This window comes from Eulemur rufifrons, chromosome 7 (genome assembly GCF_041146395.1).
Source record: "Eulemur rufifrons isolate Redbay chromosome 7, OSU_ERuf_1, whole genome shotgun sequence".
Lineage (NCBI taxonomy): Eukaryota > Metazoa > Chordata > Mammalia > Primates > Lemuridae > Eulemur > Eulemur rufifrons.
In genome coordinates, this window is record NC_090989.1 from 222,535,525 (window position 1) to 222,554,594 (window position 19,070).

The 19,070-nt window shown below is 34.7% G+C and overlaps 1 protein-coding gene across 2 annotated transcripts in view; it reads right to left on the reverse strand.

Moving 5' to 3' along the window:
- The window catches only part of SMC5 (structural maintenance of chromosomes 5), a 97,141-nt gene that overhangs the window by 9,253 nt on the left and 68,818 nt on the right, over nt 1–19,070 (reverse strand). The window contains exons 18-22 of one of the 2 annotated variants that reach the window (XM_069474125.1): nt 9,528–9,653; nt 7,230–7,274; nt 6,707–6,802; nt 6,139–6,243; nt 5,801–5,920 (exon numbers count right to left, since the gene is read on the reverse strand). In XM_069474125.1, coding sequence (XP_069330226.1) covers nt 5,801–5,920; nt 6,139–6,243; nt 6,707–6,802; nt 7,230–7,274; nt 9,528–9,653 — 492 coding nt within the window. The remainder of the gene's footprint in view (nt 1–5,800; nt 5,921–6,138; nt 6,244–6,706; nt 6,803–7,229; nt 7,275–9,527; nt 9,654–19,070) is intronic. The other variant, XM_069474126.1, reaches the window with a different exon arrangement.

Below are 19,070 nucleotides of genomic sequence, written 5' to 3' on the forward strand. Positions count from 1 at the left end.
ATGCTACAGACACACCCCTAAGAGCGAGGAGGAAAAAAAACAAAAGAAAATTGAAAACCAGGAAGTGACAGTTGGTCCAGATGAGAAGGAATCAGTGCAAGAACTCTGGAAGTACGAAAAATCAGAGTGAAAGAATACCCCCAAAGAAGCATACCAGCTCTCTAATAATGGATCCCAACCAAAATGAAAATACTGAAATGACAGATAAAGAATTCTAAATATGGATTGTAAGGAAGCTAAACGAGATCCAAGAGAAAATAGAATATTAACTCAAAGAAACCAGAAAGACAATTCAGGAAATGAATGAAAAATTTACTAAAGAGATACATATATTAAAAAACAAAAAACAAATAGAACTTCTGGAAATGAAAAATTCAAGAAATAGAAAACAGAGTGGAAAGTTTTTTTTTTTTTTTTTGAGACAGAGTCTCACTTTGTTGCCCAGGCTAGAGTGAGTGCCGTGGCGTCAGCCTAGCTCACAGCAACCTCAAACTCCTGGGCTCAAGCGATTCTCCTGCCTCAGCCTCCCGAGTAGCTGGGACTACAGGCATGCACCACTATGCCCGGCTAATTTTTCTATATATATATTTTTAGTTGTCCATATAATTTCTTTCTATTTTTAGTAGAGATGGGGTCTCGCTCTTGCTCAGGCTGGTCTCGAACTCCTGATCTTGAGCGATCCACCCGCCTCGGCCTCCCAGAGTGCTAGGATTACAGGCGTGAGCCACCGCGCCCGGCCCAGAGTGGAAAGTTTTAAGAATAGACTAGGCCATGCAGAAGACAGAATTTCAGAGCTCGAAGACAACTCTCTTTAGAATTAACCCAGTCAAAAATAAAGAACAAAGAATCCAGAGGAATGAACAAAGTCTATAAGAAATATGGGATTATGTAAAATGGCCAAATATAAGCATCGTAGGCATCCCTGAGGGTGAAGAAGAAAACCCAAAAAGCCCGGAAAACCTATTTGAGGGAATAATTGAGGAAAACTTCCCCTGGTCTTGCTAGAGATTTAGACATCTAAAACAAAAAACTCAATGAACAGCTGGGATATTCACTGCAAAAATGGCATCACCAAGGCATATAGTCAAGTCATCAGACTGGCCAAAGCCAACACGAAGGAGAGACTCCTATGAACATGAGGTGAAAACATCAAGTAACTTTACAAAGGAAAACTCGTCAGACTAACAGCAGATTTCTCAAGAGAAACCTTACAAGTTAAAAAGAAATGGGGTCCTATCTTTAGTCTCCTGTAACAGAATAACTGGCAGCCAAGAATTTTGTATCCTGCTAAACTAAGATTCATAAATGAAGGAGAAATAAAGTCTTTCCCAGGCAAGTAAATGCTAAGGGAATGTGTCATTACCAGACGTGCCCTACAGGAAATGCTCAAAAGTACATTATACATGTAATAGCACAATAGATACCAACCAGTGTAAAAACACCCAAAAGTTATAGCCTACAGTTCTTATAAAACAATAGCACAAGAGAAAAAACAAAGCAATAAGGTATAATCCAACATGTTGAACAGCCATCCCACATATCAATACTAACACTCAACATGAACAGTCTGAATGCCCCACTTAAAAGACACAGACTGCCTGAATGAATGAAAAACACAACTACAAGGACTCACACAGACTCAAGGTAATGGTATGAAAAAAAATATTCCATGCAAATAAAAACCAAAAGCAAGCAGGGGTAGCCATTCTCATATCAGATAAATGGACTTCAAATCAACAATGGCAAAAAAAAAAAAGACAAAGATGTTCCTTATATAAAGGTAAGGGAGCAATTCAAAGAGAAGACATTACAATCCTAAATATATATGTACCTAACACAGGACCTCCCAGTTTCATAAAGCAAATTCTTCTAGATCTAAGCAAAGAAATAAAGAGCAGCATCTTAACTGTTAGAGACTTCAACACTTCACTGACAGAACTGGACAGAACTCTTAGGCAGAAAATAAATAAAGAAATATTAGACTTAAACAGGACTCTAGAACAAATGGACATAACAGACATTTACAGAACATTCTACCCCAAACTACTGAATATACATTTTTCTCATCAGCACATGGGATATTTTCCAAGACTAATCACTTCTTAGGCCACAAAACAAGTCTTAGCAGATTAAAAAAGAAATCAAAATCAGACCATGTATCTTCTCAGACCACAGTGGAATAAAACTAAAAATCAATTTCAAAAGATACACTCAAATCTACAAAGTCATGGAAATTAAACAACCTGCTGCTGAATGATCCTTGGGTCAATGATGAAATTAAAATGGAAATCAAAAGATTCATTGACCTCAATGACAAAGGGAACACAAGCTCTCAAAATCTATGGAATACAGAAAAAACAGATCAATGGAGAAAGTTCATAGTCTTAAGTGCCTAAAGACAGAAAGATCACAAATTAACAACCTTATGTCACATCTCAAGGTAAAAGAAAAAGAACAAATCAAACTCAAAGCCAGCAGAAGAAAAGAAATAACAAAGCTCAGAGCAGAAGTAAACAAAATGTAAACAAACAAATAAAAAAACCAAAAAACAATCAAACAAAAAAAAGCCCCACAAAGGATCCATGAAACAAAAAGTTGGTTCTTTGAAAAGATAAACAAAATTAACAAACTGCTAGCCAGATTAACCAGAAATAGAAGAGAAAGGACTCAAATAACCCTAATCAAAAATGAAAAAGGAGACATTACAACTGATACCATGGAAATACAAAGTATCATCTCTGAATACTATGAAAACCTCTACTTAAACAAACTAGAAAACCTAGAGGAAATGGACAAATTCCTGGAAACACACAATCTCTCAAACATGAATCAGAAAGAAATAGAAATCCTGAACAGACCAATAATGAGCAATGTAAAATGGCCTGAAGAAGTAATAAAAAATTTCCCAACATAACAAAAGCCCTGGACCAGACAAATTCACAGCCCAATTCTACCTGACATACAAAGAACTGGTACCTATCCTACAGAAACTACTTCATAACATGGAGAAGGAGGGAATCCCCTCTAATTCATTCTATAAAGCTACTGTTATCCTGTTACCAAAGCCAGGAAAGGATACAACAAAAACACAAATCTGCAGACCAGTATCAATTATGAACACACATGCAAAAATCCTCAACAAAATACTAGCAAACCTAATTCAACAGCACATCAAAAAGATAAATCACCACGATCAAGTGGGTTTCATCCCAGGGATGCAAGGATGGTTTAACATATGCAAATCAATAAATGTGATTCATCACATAAACAAACGTAAAAACAAAGACCATATAATTATCTCAACAGATGGCAGAAAAAGCACTCAATAAAATCCAGCCTCCTTCATGATAAAGACCCTCAACAATCTAGGTGTAGAAAGATCATAACTCAAAATTATAAAAGCTCTAAATAACTAATCCACAACTAACATCATACTGAATGGGGAAAAGTTGAAAGCATTTTCCTTAAGAACTGGAACAAGACAAGGGAGCCCACTAACACCACTTCTATTCAAAATAGCATTGGAAGTCCTAGCCAGAGCAATCAGGCAAGAGAAAGAAAGAAAGGGCATCCAAATTGGGAACCAGGAGGTCAAACTATCCCGTTTGCTGATACGATCTTTTGTCTAGAAAACCCTGAAGATTCCACCAAAAGACTCCTGGAATTGATAAATAAATTCAGCAGAAGCCTTAGGTTACAAAATCAATGTACACAAATCAGTCAAATCAGTAGCATTTCTGTATGTTAATAACAGTCAAGCAGGGAGTCAAATCAAGAACTCAATACCATTTACAATAGCTACAAAGAAAATAAATACCTAAGAACATACTTAACCAAGGAGGTGAAAAATCTCTACAAGGTGAACCAAAAAACACTGATGAAAAGAAACTGCAGATGACACAAACAAATCAATAAAAATTCCCTGATCATGAAACGATAGAACCAATGTCATTAAAATGTCCATACAGCCCAAATTGATTTACAGATTCAAAGCAATCCCCATCAAAATACCAACATCATATTTCACAGATATAGAAAAAATAATCCTAAGCTTCATTTGGAATAAAAAAAAAAAAAAAAGGCTGAACAGTCAAAGCAATCTTAAGCAAAAAGAACAAATCTGGAGGCACTGCACTACCTGACTTTGAATTATACTACAAGGCTATAGTAACCAAAACAGCATGGTACTGGTATAAAAGTAGAGACATAGACCAATGGAACAGAATAGAGAACCCAGAAATAAAACCATCTACCTACAACCAACTGATCTTCGATAAAACAGACAACAACATACACTGAAGAAAGCTATCCCTATTAAATAAATGGTGCTGGAAAAATTGGATAGTCATATGCAGAATAATGAAAACAGGACCATCTCTCACCACACACAAAAATTAATTCAAAATGGATTAAAAACTTAAATGTAAGGCATGAAAACATAAAAATTCTAGAAGAAAATGTAGGAAAAACTCTTCTGGACATCAGCATAGGCAAAGAATTTATGACTAAGATCCCAAAAGCAAATAAAGCAACAATAATAAATAAATGGGACTTCATTAAATTAAAAAGCTACTGCACAGCAAAGGAAATAATCAACAGAGTGAACAGATAACCTACAGAATGGGAGAAAATATTTGCAAACTATACATCCAACAAGGGATTAATATCCAGACTCTATAAAAAACTCAAATAAGCAAGAAAAAAACAAACAGCCCCATCAAAAAGCAGGCAAAAGACATGAACATAAGTTTTTTGAAAGATAGACAAATGACCAAGAAACATCTGAAAAAATGCTCAATATCACTAATCCTCAGGGAAATGCAAATTACAACTACAATGAGGTACTACCTTACCCCTATCAAAATGGTCATTATTACAAAGTCAAAAAACAACAGATGCTTGTGTGGATGCAGACAGAAAGGAATGCTTATACACTCTTCGTGGGACTGCAAATTAGTATCACCTCTATGGAAAATAGTATGGAGATTCTTCAAGGCAATAAATGCAGACCTATATCACTCCATCCAGCATTGCCACTGCTCAGTATCTATCCAAAGGAAATGAAGTCGTTTTATCAAAAAGACACCTGCACTTGAATGTTTATTTCAGCACAATTCATAATTGCAAAGATGTGGAATCAATCTAAGTGCCCATCAATTCATGAGTGGATAAAGAAAATGTGATATATACACACACGTTCCCCCCTCCCTTCCCCCATGGAGTACTTACTACTCAACCATAAAAAGTAATGAAATAACGTCATTTGCAGCAACTTGGATGGAACTGGAGACCACTATCCTAAATGAAGTGTCTTAGGAATGGAAAACAAAATACCGTATGTTTTCACTAATAAGTGGGTACACACCAGCACAAACCGATAAAAAGGATATGACAAACCAAGAACGGGGCAGTATGTGTGGTGGGGTGTGGGATAAAAACTTACCTGTTGGGTATGATGAACACTATTCTGGTGACGGGCACACCAAAGGCCCTGACTTAAGCATTATACAAGTTACCTATAACAAAACACTAGTACCCCCTTAATTAATATTTTGAAAGAAAAAAAAAAAAGCATTGGTAAATCAAAGTAAAAAAAAATAAATTTTTGAAACTTGAAAATGGGCAGGGGGAGGAAAAGTGACCCTGATGGAATCCCATAGGTTGTCTTCTTCCTTTGGAAAATTTTTTAGTAAACAAAATTCTCACAGGTATAACTCTCAAGTTAATAAGTAATTTACATGTACTTTCAGCATACAATTAAAATTACTTTCATAGAAATATATTTCAAATGCAATTTTACCTCATTTTCTGTATGGAGATCAACTTCACCAGCGCACTGCATGGAACTAAAAAAATAGCTGAATTTTTCATTAATTTTTTCTACTAGCTCTTTTAAAGGATTAAGCCACCTTTCTTTTACCTACAAATAAAGGCAATACAAAAACACAATTTAAAAGCAGTATTATTATGGTTCTGGCACAAAACTTTACGTAAAACAAATTTTATATCAATTATCAATCTGATCACGGAAACACACTTCTCTCAGGAGTATGTCATCCCATTTTGCATTATTCTATGTTCCCGTTTCATTAATAATAAACACATGATAAAACGAAAACGTAAAAATTAAAAAATTACCTGTGAAATGTTTTCCCTATATTTATCTAGTTCAACTTTCTTTCCTTTTAGTTCCTCAGTTAACTGCTCTATTTCTTCTTCTCTTTTTGTGTATTCCTCAACAATCTGGCAGGGGAAAAAATATCTCTTTAAGATAAATCTACAAAAGGACAAAATATAAAATTTACATAAATTAAAAACATTAGCTGAAAATGCCAATTGTGTTGCATTGTTTGTATTCAACTAATTTATGTTCTAACTACATACTGAAAATGACATTTTTTATCATTGAAAAATAGACATTGCAGTATTTCAGGTTAGCCCAACTATTCTTTTTATAAAGAAAAGGCACAGAACACTGTGTTCCTTAGGAAGAATCTATTTAAAATTCTAATAGATTCAGAATCTGGCATTTAAAGCACATTGTTCCTGCTGTCTAGCTTATTATTACCAAGAGCTCTAGTACAGAGTGGGAGGCAAGTACTGGAGGGAACTCTGTGTGTGTGCGTGCATGTATGCACACACATGTGTGTATGGGGAGGGTAGTAGCAGTGGTGGCTGCAGAATGGGAACAGAGAAAGAGGCATACTGTAGGATTCAGTCCTGTGAAGCAGGAAGCTCTTGATCTTTCTTCAGTTAACAAAGCGTCAATTTCATCCAATGTGTTTGGAAGATCTTGGAAAGCCTAAAGAAAAAAATTGTCCATCACCATAGGTACAATGAAAACCGTTCATTCAAATAGTTAAAAGAAAAATAATCTGCTGAGTAAGTATCTATTCTCTGTTCAACAGCATGCTAGCACACAAGGATACAAAGGAATTATTAACAGGGTCCTTTGCCTTCAAAAAGATTATACTTTACTCTAAAAGAAAACAAAATGTATACACTGGATAATACCTTAAAGCAATGTACTGATGTTGAGTATTAAAATAAGCAGTATATATCACACAGACTATAGACTTTAGATAAAGAAGTTATCAGTTCATGCTACAGGAGAGTTAAGAGAATTCAAAGGCTTAGAGTTCATCTCTGGGTCTTAAAGCAAATAGCTAGAAAAAAATCACGGCAGACGGAAGATAGGAGCTTGGGAAAAAAGAATGAGCACTGCATACCATGGGGGGTGAGGAGTTGTGTCCATTTGGAATGGTGGGTACTTGCTGAATTGGTAGAATGGGTCCAGAATATGTGGGGCATTGAAAGAGAGCAAGAAGTTAGAACTTTATACTGTACTTATGAAGAACTACAAAAGCATCCTAAGAATCCAATTACTTTGGCAGACTTTCACCACAGTACTATCTTCTCAGTCCATTCCATGGAGACAAATTAGAACAGATGCTTTCCTACGAGGGGAGGCAAGCAGTACACTGTTGTGCCTAGCACAACCTGCTAAGTCCATATATGTACTACAAGGTACAAAACCAATCTTGAACCCTGCAAAAGATCTTGACACATGACACTAATCTAGTATCTTAATCTTATTTTTTTTAACCTTTTAGAAAGCAGTTCAACTTCTACAGACCTTTAGCTATTCAGTATGTGTATTTGCTGATTTTCTGCCTTGTCCACTGAGCTTTGAGCACAATGTGCCCAACACTTACTTGATATCTTCACTTCACTCGAATAGGCTTCTTAACTTTAAGATGGGGAAACAGATTTTTCATTTAATTCACCTTCCCCAACACTTTAAGCAAAGCAGTTTCTCCTTCAATCTTCTCCATCTCAGTAAATGACATCATCATTTGTTCAGGTGAAAAATTCAGGGGTTCTCTCTCTTACCCTTTATGTCAAATCCATCATCAAGTCTTGCTGGCTCTATCATTAAAGATACCTCAAATCTGTCAACTTCCCTTTCTTTCTCTCTTCAGATCTAATCCATGCCACTATAACCTCTTGCCTAGTTCAAATCTTCTAAATGGTCTCCTTACTTCCATCCTTGCAGCCCTACTTTACTCTCGATATAGAAGTTAGAGTGCCCTTTTATAAACTGAAGTTAGCAATATCACTCTTCTGTTAAATCCTCCAGTGGATTCCATCTCAAAAAGAGTATAACCCAAACTCCTTGTATGGTCTATAATGCCCCAAATAATCTTGGCTTCTGCCTTCCTCTCTGCTTAGATTACAATTTTTAGCCCTACTGAGATTTTTTACTCTTTTTATTCATGTTTATTTATAAACATGCCAAATATACTTCTGTCTCAGGGGCTTGCTTGTCTGAGCTGTTTTCTCTGTCTGGAATACTTTTTTCTCGCTTCTTCACTTGACTGATTTCTCTTCATTCAGGAATTATCTAAAGTAGTATCTTCTCAAAAAAAGGCTTTCCTGACCAATTCCCATCCATGTCACTCTATTCCTTCACCTTGTTTTATTTTTCTTCTTAGCATCTCTCACTATCTGACATTATCTATTCTCTTTTTGTGTTTTTGTCTGCCCCATCCTCCAGACTAGAATATAAGTTTTAGTAGAGAACAAAGTATGTCTGTTTTTTTCAATGCCTGATATGTAGCAGGTAATCAATATATTTTTAATGAATATATTAATTCTCTTCTAATTTTGTTTCTTTCAAAAACTGTATGACTTATCAAGGGGAGAACCATGTTGCTGTTTTTATCTTTACCTGACATTTTATTGTCTATTGAAATACATAACATTTGAAATTAAGAATCAAAAAAGGGATACAAATATGTATTTTAAAATTCATTTCCTAATTTCATTTTGGCATTACTCTGAATAGGCATCTATGTAGATAAGGTATCATCCCCACTTATCAGATAGAGCCTAGGGTCACAGGGGTATATAATTAATGGTAGAATGTAGACTAAAGGGCAGTTTCTCATAATTTAACTAACAGGTATGTTAGCATATAAAACATAATGGAAATAAGGAAAAGGCTCTTTTGTCCTTTCCTTACCAGCAGATGTTAGCCCTAAAGATTCAGCTCCCACTGAACCCTAATTCAACATCCAGTTTCTAGGAAACATTTCCATTTTGCCTTTCTTATTCTAAATACCCTCTTTTACTGTCTATACCAATTACTGGTACAATGTTTCCAGGAAAAACTATACCCCATATTTATAACTATACCTCTTTAAAGGTAGTTTCAGGGGAAAAAGCCCACTTTTATTAGAAGAACAAATGCTACAGTACCCATAATTTTGCATAGTGATACCCATGTTTTAAGAATTTTCACACTAAGCCATAAGACTGGTGGCCAAATTTGAATACAGTAGAGAAAATCTGCTAAACAAAATTATTTAATATTATATATTCAGTTTAAAAATCGGAAAAAAAAATTCCATATTTTTTATGACACATCATGTTTTTCATGGCCTGTTACAATGTGTAAGATCCTCTAAGCTGAAAAATAATGTGTTAAATACGGCAACTATAAATTATATACTTTTTATACTTACTGTCTGATATTCTTGAGGAACAGTCTGCTCTGCGCCCAGGTTACATACTTGCCTAGCTCTCTTCATAAGTTCCTTGCATTTCTGCAGCAATCTCTGTCTATTTTCATCCAACTCAATGAAATGTTGCTATAAGAAAAATATATTTAAAATTTGAATATTACTGTTAGAGGGCTGTTTTATTAAACCACCACGCTGTATGAAATAAATTACTGAATTCTGATTATGATTATAACCAAATCATCTAAATCATATCTCAAATCATAACTGCTTTTATGGTAAAGGTTAAATTTGAACTTAAACTTATACATTATTCCCTTTATTTCTCACAACACTGCACAGTAATATTATCCCCATTTAGCACATTAAAAAAAGACTGAAAGGAATTGTCCAAGCTCACACATTTAGTTAGAAGCTGTCATGACTCAGATCCAAGCCTGCTTATAGAACACGTGCTCTTTTCCTTACAGCATGATGCCTCTCAGTGGGAGCAGACTGGATAGAGTACGTGTGTGGGGAAAGGGGACGTAGGAAGTTCAGATGGTCATACAAGCTATGACAACTGAATAGTCTTAAAGAATAAGTAAGAAATTACTAAAGAAGCAGTAGCAGAAGACATTTCAAGGACAGGTGACTATGAACGGCACAGAAGCCTCAAAGACCCATGTAGGGAACAAGTATCTAACATAGCTGGAAGAGAGAAATTTGTAAAGATGTAAAGGATCAGAGTTGACAAGGTGGACAAGGACCAAATTGCAAGTTTCATGTGTAAGAAGGAGAGAATCTAATCTACTGAATATCTTCTGCAGGCCAAGCATTGTTATAATCACTATCCCATATATTAATTAACCTAATCCCCATTACAATCTTTTTTTTTTTTTTTTTTTTTTTAAAAGAGTCTCACTCTTTTCCCCAGGCTAGATTGCCATGGTGTCAGCCAAGCTCACAGCAACCTCAAACTCCTGGGCTTAAGCAATCCTACTGCCTCAGCCTCCCAAGTACTACAGGTATGCGCCACCATGCCCGGCTAATTTTTTTCTATATATTTTCAGTTGTGCAGCTAATTTCTTTCTATTTTTTCAGTAGAGATGGGGTCTTGCTCTTGCTCAGGCTGGTCTCGATCTCCTGAGCTCAAATGATTTGCCCGTCTCGGCCTCCCAGAGTGCTAGGATTACAGGCGTGAGCCACCGTGACTGGCCCCCATTACAATCTTAAAGAAATATGTTATCTCTTTTTTTAGATGTGGCTCAGAGATATTAAGAAACATACCCAAGGTTATAGAACTAGCAGGTGAGCAGGTTTCTGAAAAATAAAATCGGTCTAGTTTTATTTTTATTTTATCTCTTTCCATTAAACCTCAGACTTTGGTCTGCACAAAAAACACCTGGGGGTGGGGGACTGATGCCCTAGCCCACACCCCAGATCTATTTGATTAATGTCTCAGGGGCCAAGGCCTGGGCATCTGTATTATTAATGAGGTTCTCAGGCGATTTTTATGCATACAAGTTTGATAGCAAATAAAGTAAATCAAGACAAAGTTATGAAAAGTAAAAGAATATATACTGGACCAAACTGAAAATACAAGCTAGCCTTTATACTAATCACTTAGTACTACGGTTTCCTTGAATGAATTCCTCAGTTTCTAAAGCCTGAGAGAAATAAAAGAAAATATTACAGACTCCCAGTCACTACTACTCTGCTCTGTAAGGGCCACTGTACTTAGGCAAATGCAAAATAAGGGACAGCTGGAAAGAAACTAAACACCCCTAATTTCTTCTATTCCTGTTTCCTGTTCCTCTAGACTTTGCTAAAATGAAGTATTAGAACATTATGTAAAAGAAATATCACTGAGTTGATTATTTGAAACTCCATACTTAATATGGACAAAACCTCATTCAGTGGTTTCTATTTGGTGGCATATGCCTAATAAAATCTTTATCTGAGAAAATATTCTTTTTATACATACACATTTATGACATAACTCTTTCACATAGCACCTGACTTTTTTTTTTAACTGCAATTTTTCTTACTGAGCTTTTTTGGTTGGGGTGGGGAGAGGATAATACACAATTAGATAATGTGAAGTCAGGCTAGCTTCACTAGCTTTATTTACATTTCTGCTTAGAGTCTTTAACGGTTAATAGAGAACAGAAAATACTCCATCTGTTTAAGACATAAGAGGAGAGAGGGGGAAGATTTACAAAATATCCCCTCTAACATCACAGAAAAGATTACTTTGTAGGTATATATTCTGGAAAAAATTATTAAGCATTGCCATTTCTCTGAAATTCTTTTTGAGAAAGTTTGGTTGTCATGGAAGTTGTACAGAAATACCTTGACATTAAACAAGGATAAGCTTTTCTAAGAAGGCCCTCTTGTGGAAGAAATAAAAATTATTTACAGAGTTTATTATTAAAACAGTATGTTTCTATTTAACGGTTCATTAAAATAAGAGTCAAACAAAATGAAAAACATTTTCTGTGTGAATGAAATTAAGTTCTAGATAGCATGAACTTTTACTGAAATATAAGCCATAAATTAACACATTTCTTCCTCAATTTTCCCTCAATACAAATATAAGCATGAAATTTCATTTCAATTTAACTGCTTTCAAATTCAAATGTTAACCATTTTTTGTTACCAGACAGAATACATACTTAAGAATATAAAAATTATTTAATTATTCTTCTTTCCCGCAAAATTATATATCTCTCATTTAGGTAAAAATGTCTCCTTTGAAATTCAGTTCTTTTTGTGCAAGAGTGGTAAGGTAAGCAGGTAGAAGAAAGAAGGTGAGATGAAAAACACTATACTCCTAAATTTAGTATTAGGAGAAACAAACAACGTTTAATTCTTATAACTAATATTAATTCTGATGTAAATCTATACTTTTAAAGGAAACACTGGCTTCATGCTAGGAAACACATTAGGCATCTTGATATATATTACTAAACTGAATATCACAACATCCCTGCAATTTAAGCAGGTATCAAACCTATGGCTGCACATAACAATTACGCTTGGAGTGGTTGGGAAACTTTCCCATGGTCAAAACCAAAATAATAGGAATATGTACCTGTCTATCTCTATATTTGGATTGACACACAGTCAAGCTTCCTAGCCCTAAAAATAGTCCAGAAATTAATGATATTACCAAATAGAGGGTCCCAATCATTTGCCTTTCTCTGGGGATGTTTTCTAGGTCTGGAACTCTGTTGCCCTATTTGCCTTCCAAAAATGTGAGGAAGCATCAAACTCTTGGCGGTTAGTTACCCTTAAGTCTCCTCATGAATACAATCCCTACTACAATTTTATGTCAACCTTCTTTTGTGAACTTATTTTCATGATCAAGGTAAAACACAAAATGAGAAGTGGTAGTAATAGTTCCTTAATGCAACCTGCCATGTATTCAAAGGGACAAACAGGAAAAAAAAAAAAAAAAAGATTTCTCCTTGGTTCAAAGGAAGCTGGACAGCAAGAACAACAGAAAAGAATATGTATAGGTAAACTGCAGCAAACGTGAGGAGAAAAAAGAGCAAGGAAAAGAGAAAGTGAACTACCATCCACCTACTCTACTATACATTCTTCTTTTGCTCATCATTCTCAACTCCAAAATGTGTGGCTAATGACTCTGGTCAGCAACAAACATTAAGTATGCAGCACAAGAAATAAAAGGACCTTAAAAAGGGGTTGGTAAAAACAATTATAAATAAAAAGCATTAGAAAGAACTTTCAAATCAACATATGAACAAAGGAAACAGAATGTTCTAAAATATTGCTGAGGAAATGCAAAATAGTCAGGGGTAGTATCAAGTAGGATTAACGTGGAAAAACTTATTAAGGGGTGTGTGTGTGTGTGTGTGTGTGTGTGTGTGTCAAGGAGGGGTGTTCTGGTTTCAAAAGTCGCAATGGACTCAGACTGACAAAAGTGAGAGAACAATATGGGAAAGATACAGAGGTAATGACAAGCAACTGTAAGAAAACTATACTGGAACAGCCAACCAAAGTAAAAAAAAAAGACTACAAATTGAGAATAGATATTAGAAGACTTCTGTAAAGCTTCACATCATGCATAATATTATAAAATTATAGAATTCTAAGCAGTGGAATATAAAAAAATGAGACCAATTTTTCTGGCAGTTACATGAATACAAAATTGGTAAGAAGTGAGGCTACACTTACTAGGACTTAGGGCCAAGACTTGGTAGTGGCCATGGAAGTTAGAAAGAGGTGAATTATGAACGTGGTAATGGCTGAATTGGGCAAAGGGCTTGTAAAGAAAGGAACAAGGACTAAAGAGAATTAAAATGTGCTAAGTAAAGTTTCTCCAATTAACTTTAAAATTATACAAATGAGTTTAGAAATTATGCATTATTAAAACATGATCAAAATAATACATGACTATATTATTTTAATTATAAAATAAAGTAAAATACTTTGGCTATTTTTGCTTTCTGGATAACAAAAATGAGCATTCAACTACAGGAACTGTAACTTTTAATTTGTTAGGATATATTTTAGCTTAGATATAGATGAAGTTGGTAAGACGCTGAGAAGTAAAATTATTTCCAAGTAACAAAATCTTGAGGGATAAGCAGTTAATCAGAGATTATTTCTCTGGGCAGTATAATGTGGCTGTCTTTGTAAAAAATCAATTAGTAATTCAAAGATTGAAAACAAAGCCCCTTCCCAGGAAATGTTCCTACTCTCCTGAAACACAGCAGTCAGCTCTACTCAAAATGGTATTTCTGCTACTACTAACAAAATGGATTAGAAGAAAACACTCTGTCGCTTTGCACTAATCTCAGTATATCTATCTGAACTAAGGCAGTTGGAAAAGTATCTCTCACTATGTCTAGAGTGGCTTAAAGTTTAGCAGAGGACCTACTCCAAAGTCATTGATTTCATACTTCTGTAAACATGACATGAACATACCATTTTCTTAAGCTCTCATTAACACTGATTTAAAAATAAAACTTCAGGCACCAGGATCAAATATTGTATTATGTGATTTTGGTTATTTAAAAGCCAAATATAGTAAAGCTCCACATAGTATCTGCATGATGGGTTAACTTCTTCATGAAACCTTTTCTATAGCATCATTTCCTATACTTAACAATCACATTCATAAGCTCAATCAATAAAGTAACTTTAGCATGGGCTCTACAATTATTTACCAATAGAACAGATGAGGAGCAGATGACATTCCCCACATGCCCATGAAATAAGCACTGACGAAGTTCTCCTCTGGTAGCTAGTTCCACATCCAGCTCTTCCACTCCCCACTCTCATTTGGGTCCTATCTTTGGTTTCTTTTTGCTGGATCACTTCTACTTATTTAGAATGACTATTGCTATTCCTTCTGCCTTTCTTTTCTCCTTCCTTTTTTTCAGGGGTGGGGGGAGGCTCCTTGCCTTCCACACTTTCGTCTTTTGCTCAAAGTGAACTGAACTAACCAATCCTAGCATATCAAACCTAACCTTCAGCTCTGTTTGGCTATGTGTGTTTGTGTCTGCAATGCTCCTTGTTGCTTATCTGCTAGCAAAATTGTTTTTTTTCCAGTTTCTTCTAGCTATAAGCTTTTTTTAGGAAGCCAGAGGGTTTGAAGAAGCTGGCTTCAGAATAATAAAGCTGCTACTCTACTCTGATTTAATCTTCCCATTCATCTGTGCAGTCTTATGTATATATTTCCTAAAACCTATTCTCTGAGGATGCTTTCCACAAAAAGATACCACTATATAGCTCACTTTTATGCAACAGATATGTTTCTGAACTGTACAGTGAATCATGTACATAACAGTGCCAGAGAGCAGTAGACACCCTGGGGAAGTAGAAGAAAGGAAGAAGAAGGGTACAAGGGGACTTTGAATACATAAAGATGTTTAAAAATCTGCAAGAAACATGGTAAAGCATTAACATTTGTTAAACAGGGGTAGTGAAAACATGCATGTTATGTTACTCTTCATACTCCTGTATATGCTTAAAGTTTCATAATTAAAAATATTGGAAAAAATACTTCAGTGAAACAAATGATAAAAGCCTAATTTTACTTGTGTACAACTTGATGAGCTTTGACAAATATGTACATGAGTAAAACGATCACCAGCAAGATAATAAACATATCGATCACCCTCAAAAGCTTTGTGCTTCTCTGTAATCCACCCCACTGTACCCTTCCCAGGCAACTACTGACTTGCTTTCTGTCACCAGGCACTCTGCATATTGTAGAATTTTATATAAATAGAATTATATAGTATATACTCTTTTCTGGTATGGTTTCTTTCACTCAGCATAACTGAGATTCATTCACGTTGTGTATCAGTAATTCATTTCTTTTCGTGGCAGAGTAATATTCCATTGTGTGGATGGATATACTACAACTTATTTAACCATTCAGCTGTTGCTGGACATTTGTTTCATTTTTAGCTATTACAAAGAAAGCTGTTACACATTTGTGTACTGGTCTTTCACAGACATATGCTTTCTTTTCTCTCGGGTAAATATTAGGAGAGAAATGACTAGACAACATGGCAGGTATACTGTTAGCACTTAAACTCCCAAATGATTTTCTGAAGTGGTTACTTTAAATTCCCACCAGCAGTGTATGAGAGTTCCAGTTTCAAATCCTCACCAGCACTTTGGTATAGTGAGTCTTTTAAAATCTTAGTCATTCAGGTGGGTCAATGGTGGCAGCTCATTATGGCTTTAATTCAAACTTCTCTACTAATAAAGTTGGGCATCTTTTCATGTGCTTATTTACTATCCATATACTTTCTTCAGTGTGTTGAAATCTTTTGCCCACTTTTTCACTGGGTTGTTGGTGGTTTTCTTTGTATTGATAGTTGTAAGAGTTGTTTTCATAGTATCCATCAGGGGTCAGAAAATTTTTCTATGAAAGGCAAGTAAATATTTTCGTCTTTGAGGGCCATATAAACTGTCACTTTTTTTTTTTTTTTTTTTTTTAGCTCTTTAAAGAATGCAAAAACTGTTTTTAGCTCATAGGGACTTTACAAACAACCAACATACGTATGTGGATCTACTTCTGGATTTTCTATTCGGTTCCACTGATCTATAGATATCTATTTGTACATAACTATATCACCTTGATTGTTGTAACATTTTTATAAAAAGTGTTAAAATTAGTATGAATCCTATAACATCTTTTTCAAAGTTGTTTTTGTTCTTCTAAGTCCATTACATTTTAGAATAAGTTTGTCAATTTTTACTAGGAACTCTGCTGGGAATTTTATTGAACCTACAGATATGGAGAAGAATTGACATTTTAACAAATCCTAAATCTTCAATCCATGAACACAATCAGTGTACTTAATTTTAATTTCTCTCAGCAAAGTTTTTCTCACCAAAATTTTGTAGCTTTCAGAACATAGGTCTTGCAAATATATCCCTAAGTATTTCATTTTTGATGCCATTGTAAAAGGTATTATTTTTACATTTCCATTTCCAACTGTTCATTAGATGGGGCCACAATTACTTTCTATATATTGAACTTATATCCTGCCATCTTGCTACATTTTCACTGATAGTTTCAGTAGTTTTTTGCAGATTCCTTAAGATTTTCCACAGAGATGATCATTTATCTGAAATAGACAGGTTTCTTTTTTTCAGTCTGCATACCTTTGATTTCTTTTTCTTGTCTTTTTGCACAAGCTAGAACCTCAAGTACAATGTGGAATAAAAGTGGCAAGAGCGGGCATTTTCCTTGTTCCCAGTATAAGGGGAAAGTTTACAGTCTTCCACCACTGAATATGATATGAGTTGTTGGTTTCATACAGATGTCCTTTATCAGGTTATTGAAGTTTCCTTCAATTCCCAGTTGTAGAAAGCTTTTAATCATGAAAGGATGCTGCCTTTTTTGTCAAATGTTTTTTTCTGTATGTACTGAGATGATCTAGTTTTTCTGTTTGACTGTTATGATGAATTTCTAAATATTAAACCAATCTTGTATATCTGAGATAAAACTCACTTGGTTAGGATGTATTATCCTTTTTATATATTGTTAGATTTGATCTGCTAGTATTTTATGAAGAATTTTTGCATCTATGTTCATGAGAGATTTTCTTGTCTTTGGTTTTGATATCTGGTAATACTGGCTTCGTGCAGTGAGTCAAGAAGTATTCCCTCTTCAACTTCTGGAAGACTTCGGATAGAACTGGTATTAATTCTTTAAATCCTTGGTAGAATTCACCAGTGGAAACACTGGAACTGAAGTTTTCTTTGTGGGAATGTTTTTAACTACAAATTCAATTTTTGAAGTAAAGATAGGGCTATTCTGGTTAACTATTTCTTCTCGAGTGACCTTTGATAGTTTCGTGTCTTTTAAGACTCTCTCCAAGCAGTAAGATGAAGCAATCATAGGGCTTACTTTGTTTTTTCCCTCTTCTTTCAGGTGTTCTGCCCTGTACCGCCTGGTGTTCAATGTCTGAAAACCACTATTTCACATATTTTATCATATCTTTTAGTGATTTAAAATGAGAAGGTAAACATGGTCCCTGTTATTTTATCATGGCAAAGAATGGAAGCTTCACTTTTTACTATGGAAAATTTCAAACATATACAAAAGTAGAGAGAACAGTATAATAAACCCTCACATACCTATTACCCAGCTTCAACAATTCTCAACTCATAACCAATACTGTCCCATCTACACTCCCTCCCTGCATGGCCCCCTCCCTGAATTATTTTGAAGCCATCCCAGATAGCCTATCATCTCCCTCATAAATATTACAACAATATATCTCTAAGAGAAAAAGACTTAAAGAAATCCATAACCATAAACTACTATCAAACCTAAAAATGTCAATAAATTCTAATACTATCAAATACTGAGCAAGTATTCAAATCCCCGTTTTTTCTAATTATTATTATTATTTTTTTTACAGTTGCTTTGTTCAAATCAGGATCAAAATAAAATCTACACATCGTATTTGGTTACTATGTTTCCCTCTTAACTTAGAGATTCTTCGTTCCATTTTTTCCTTGAAATTTATTTTAGAAACTGCACTGTGCAATACAATAGATACTAGGCACATGTGGACATAAAGCACTTAACATGTGGCTAGTGACTGAGAAACTGAATTCAGAATTTGAATTTAAATTTAAAATTGATACTTGCTCCAGCTATTGGAAAATACTTGAAACAACTTGGGTATGTGAACCTACTTTTTCAACTATCAGTTTTATAAAATCAAAAGACAGATCAAGTATTTCTGATGAAAATTTACCATCTGACTTCAGTTGTGTCTTAAGTGTAAAATAAGGTATTTTGAAGACAGTATGAAAAGGAGATATAAATAGCTCATTAATTTTTCAATATTGATTACAAGTTGAAATAATATTTTGGACTTACTGAGTTAAATGTGCTATTAAAATTAATTTGACCTATTTCTTTTTACTTTTAAAAATTTGGTCACTATAAAGTTTGTAATTATATACATAGCTTACATTATATTTCCATCGGACAGTACTGAAATAATTATTTGTCCTACAGAGTTCCTTACATTTTTCCTAGATTTTGCTGACTGCATT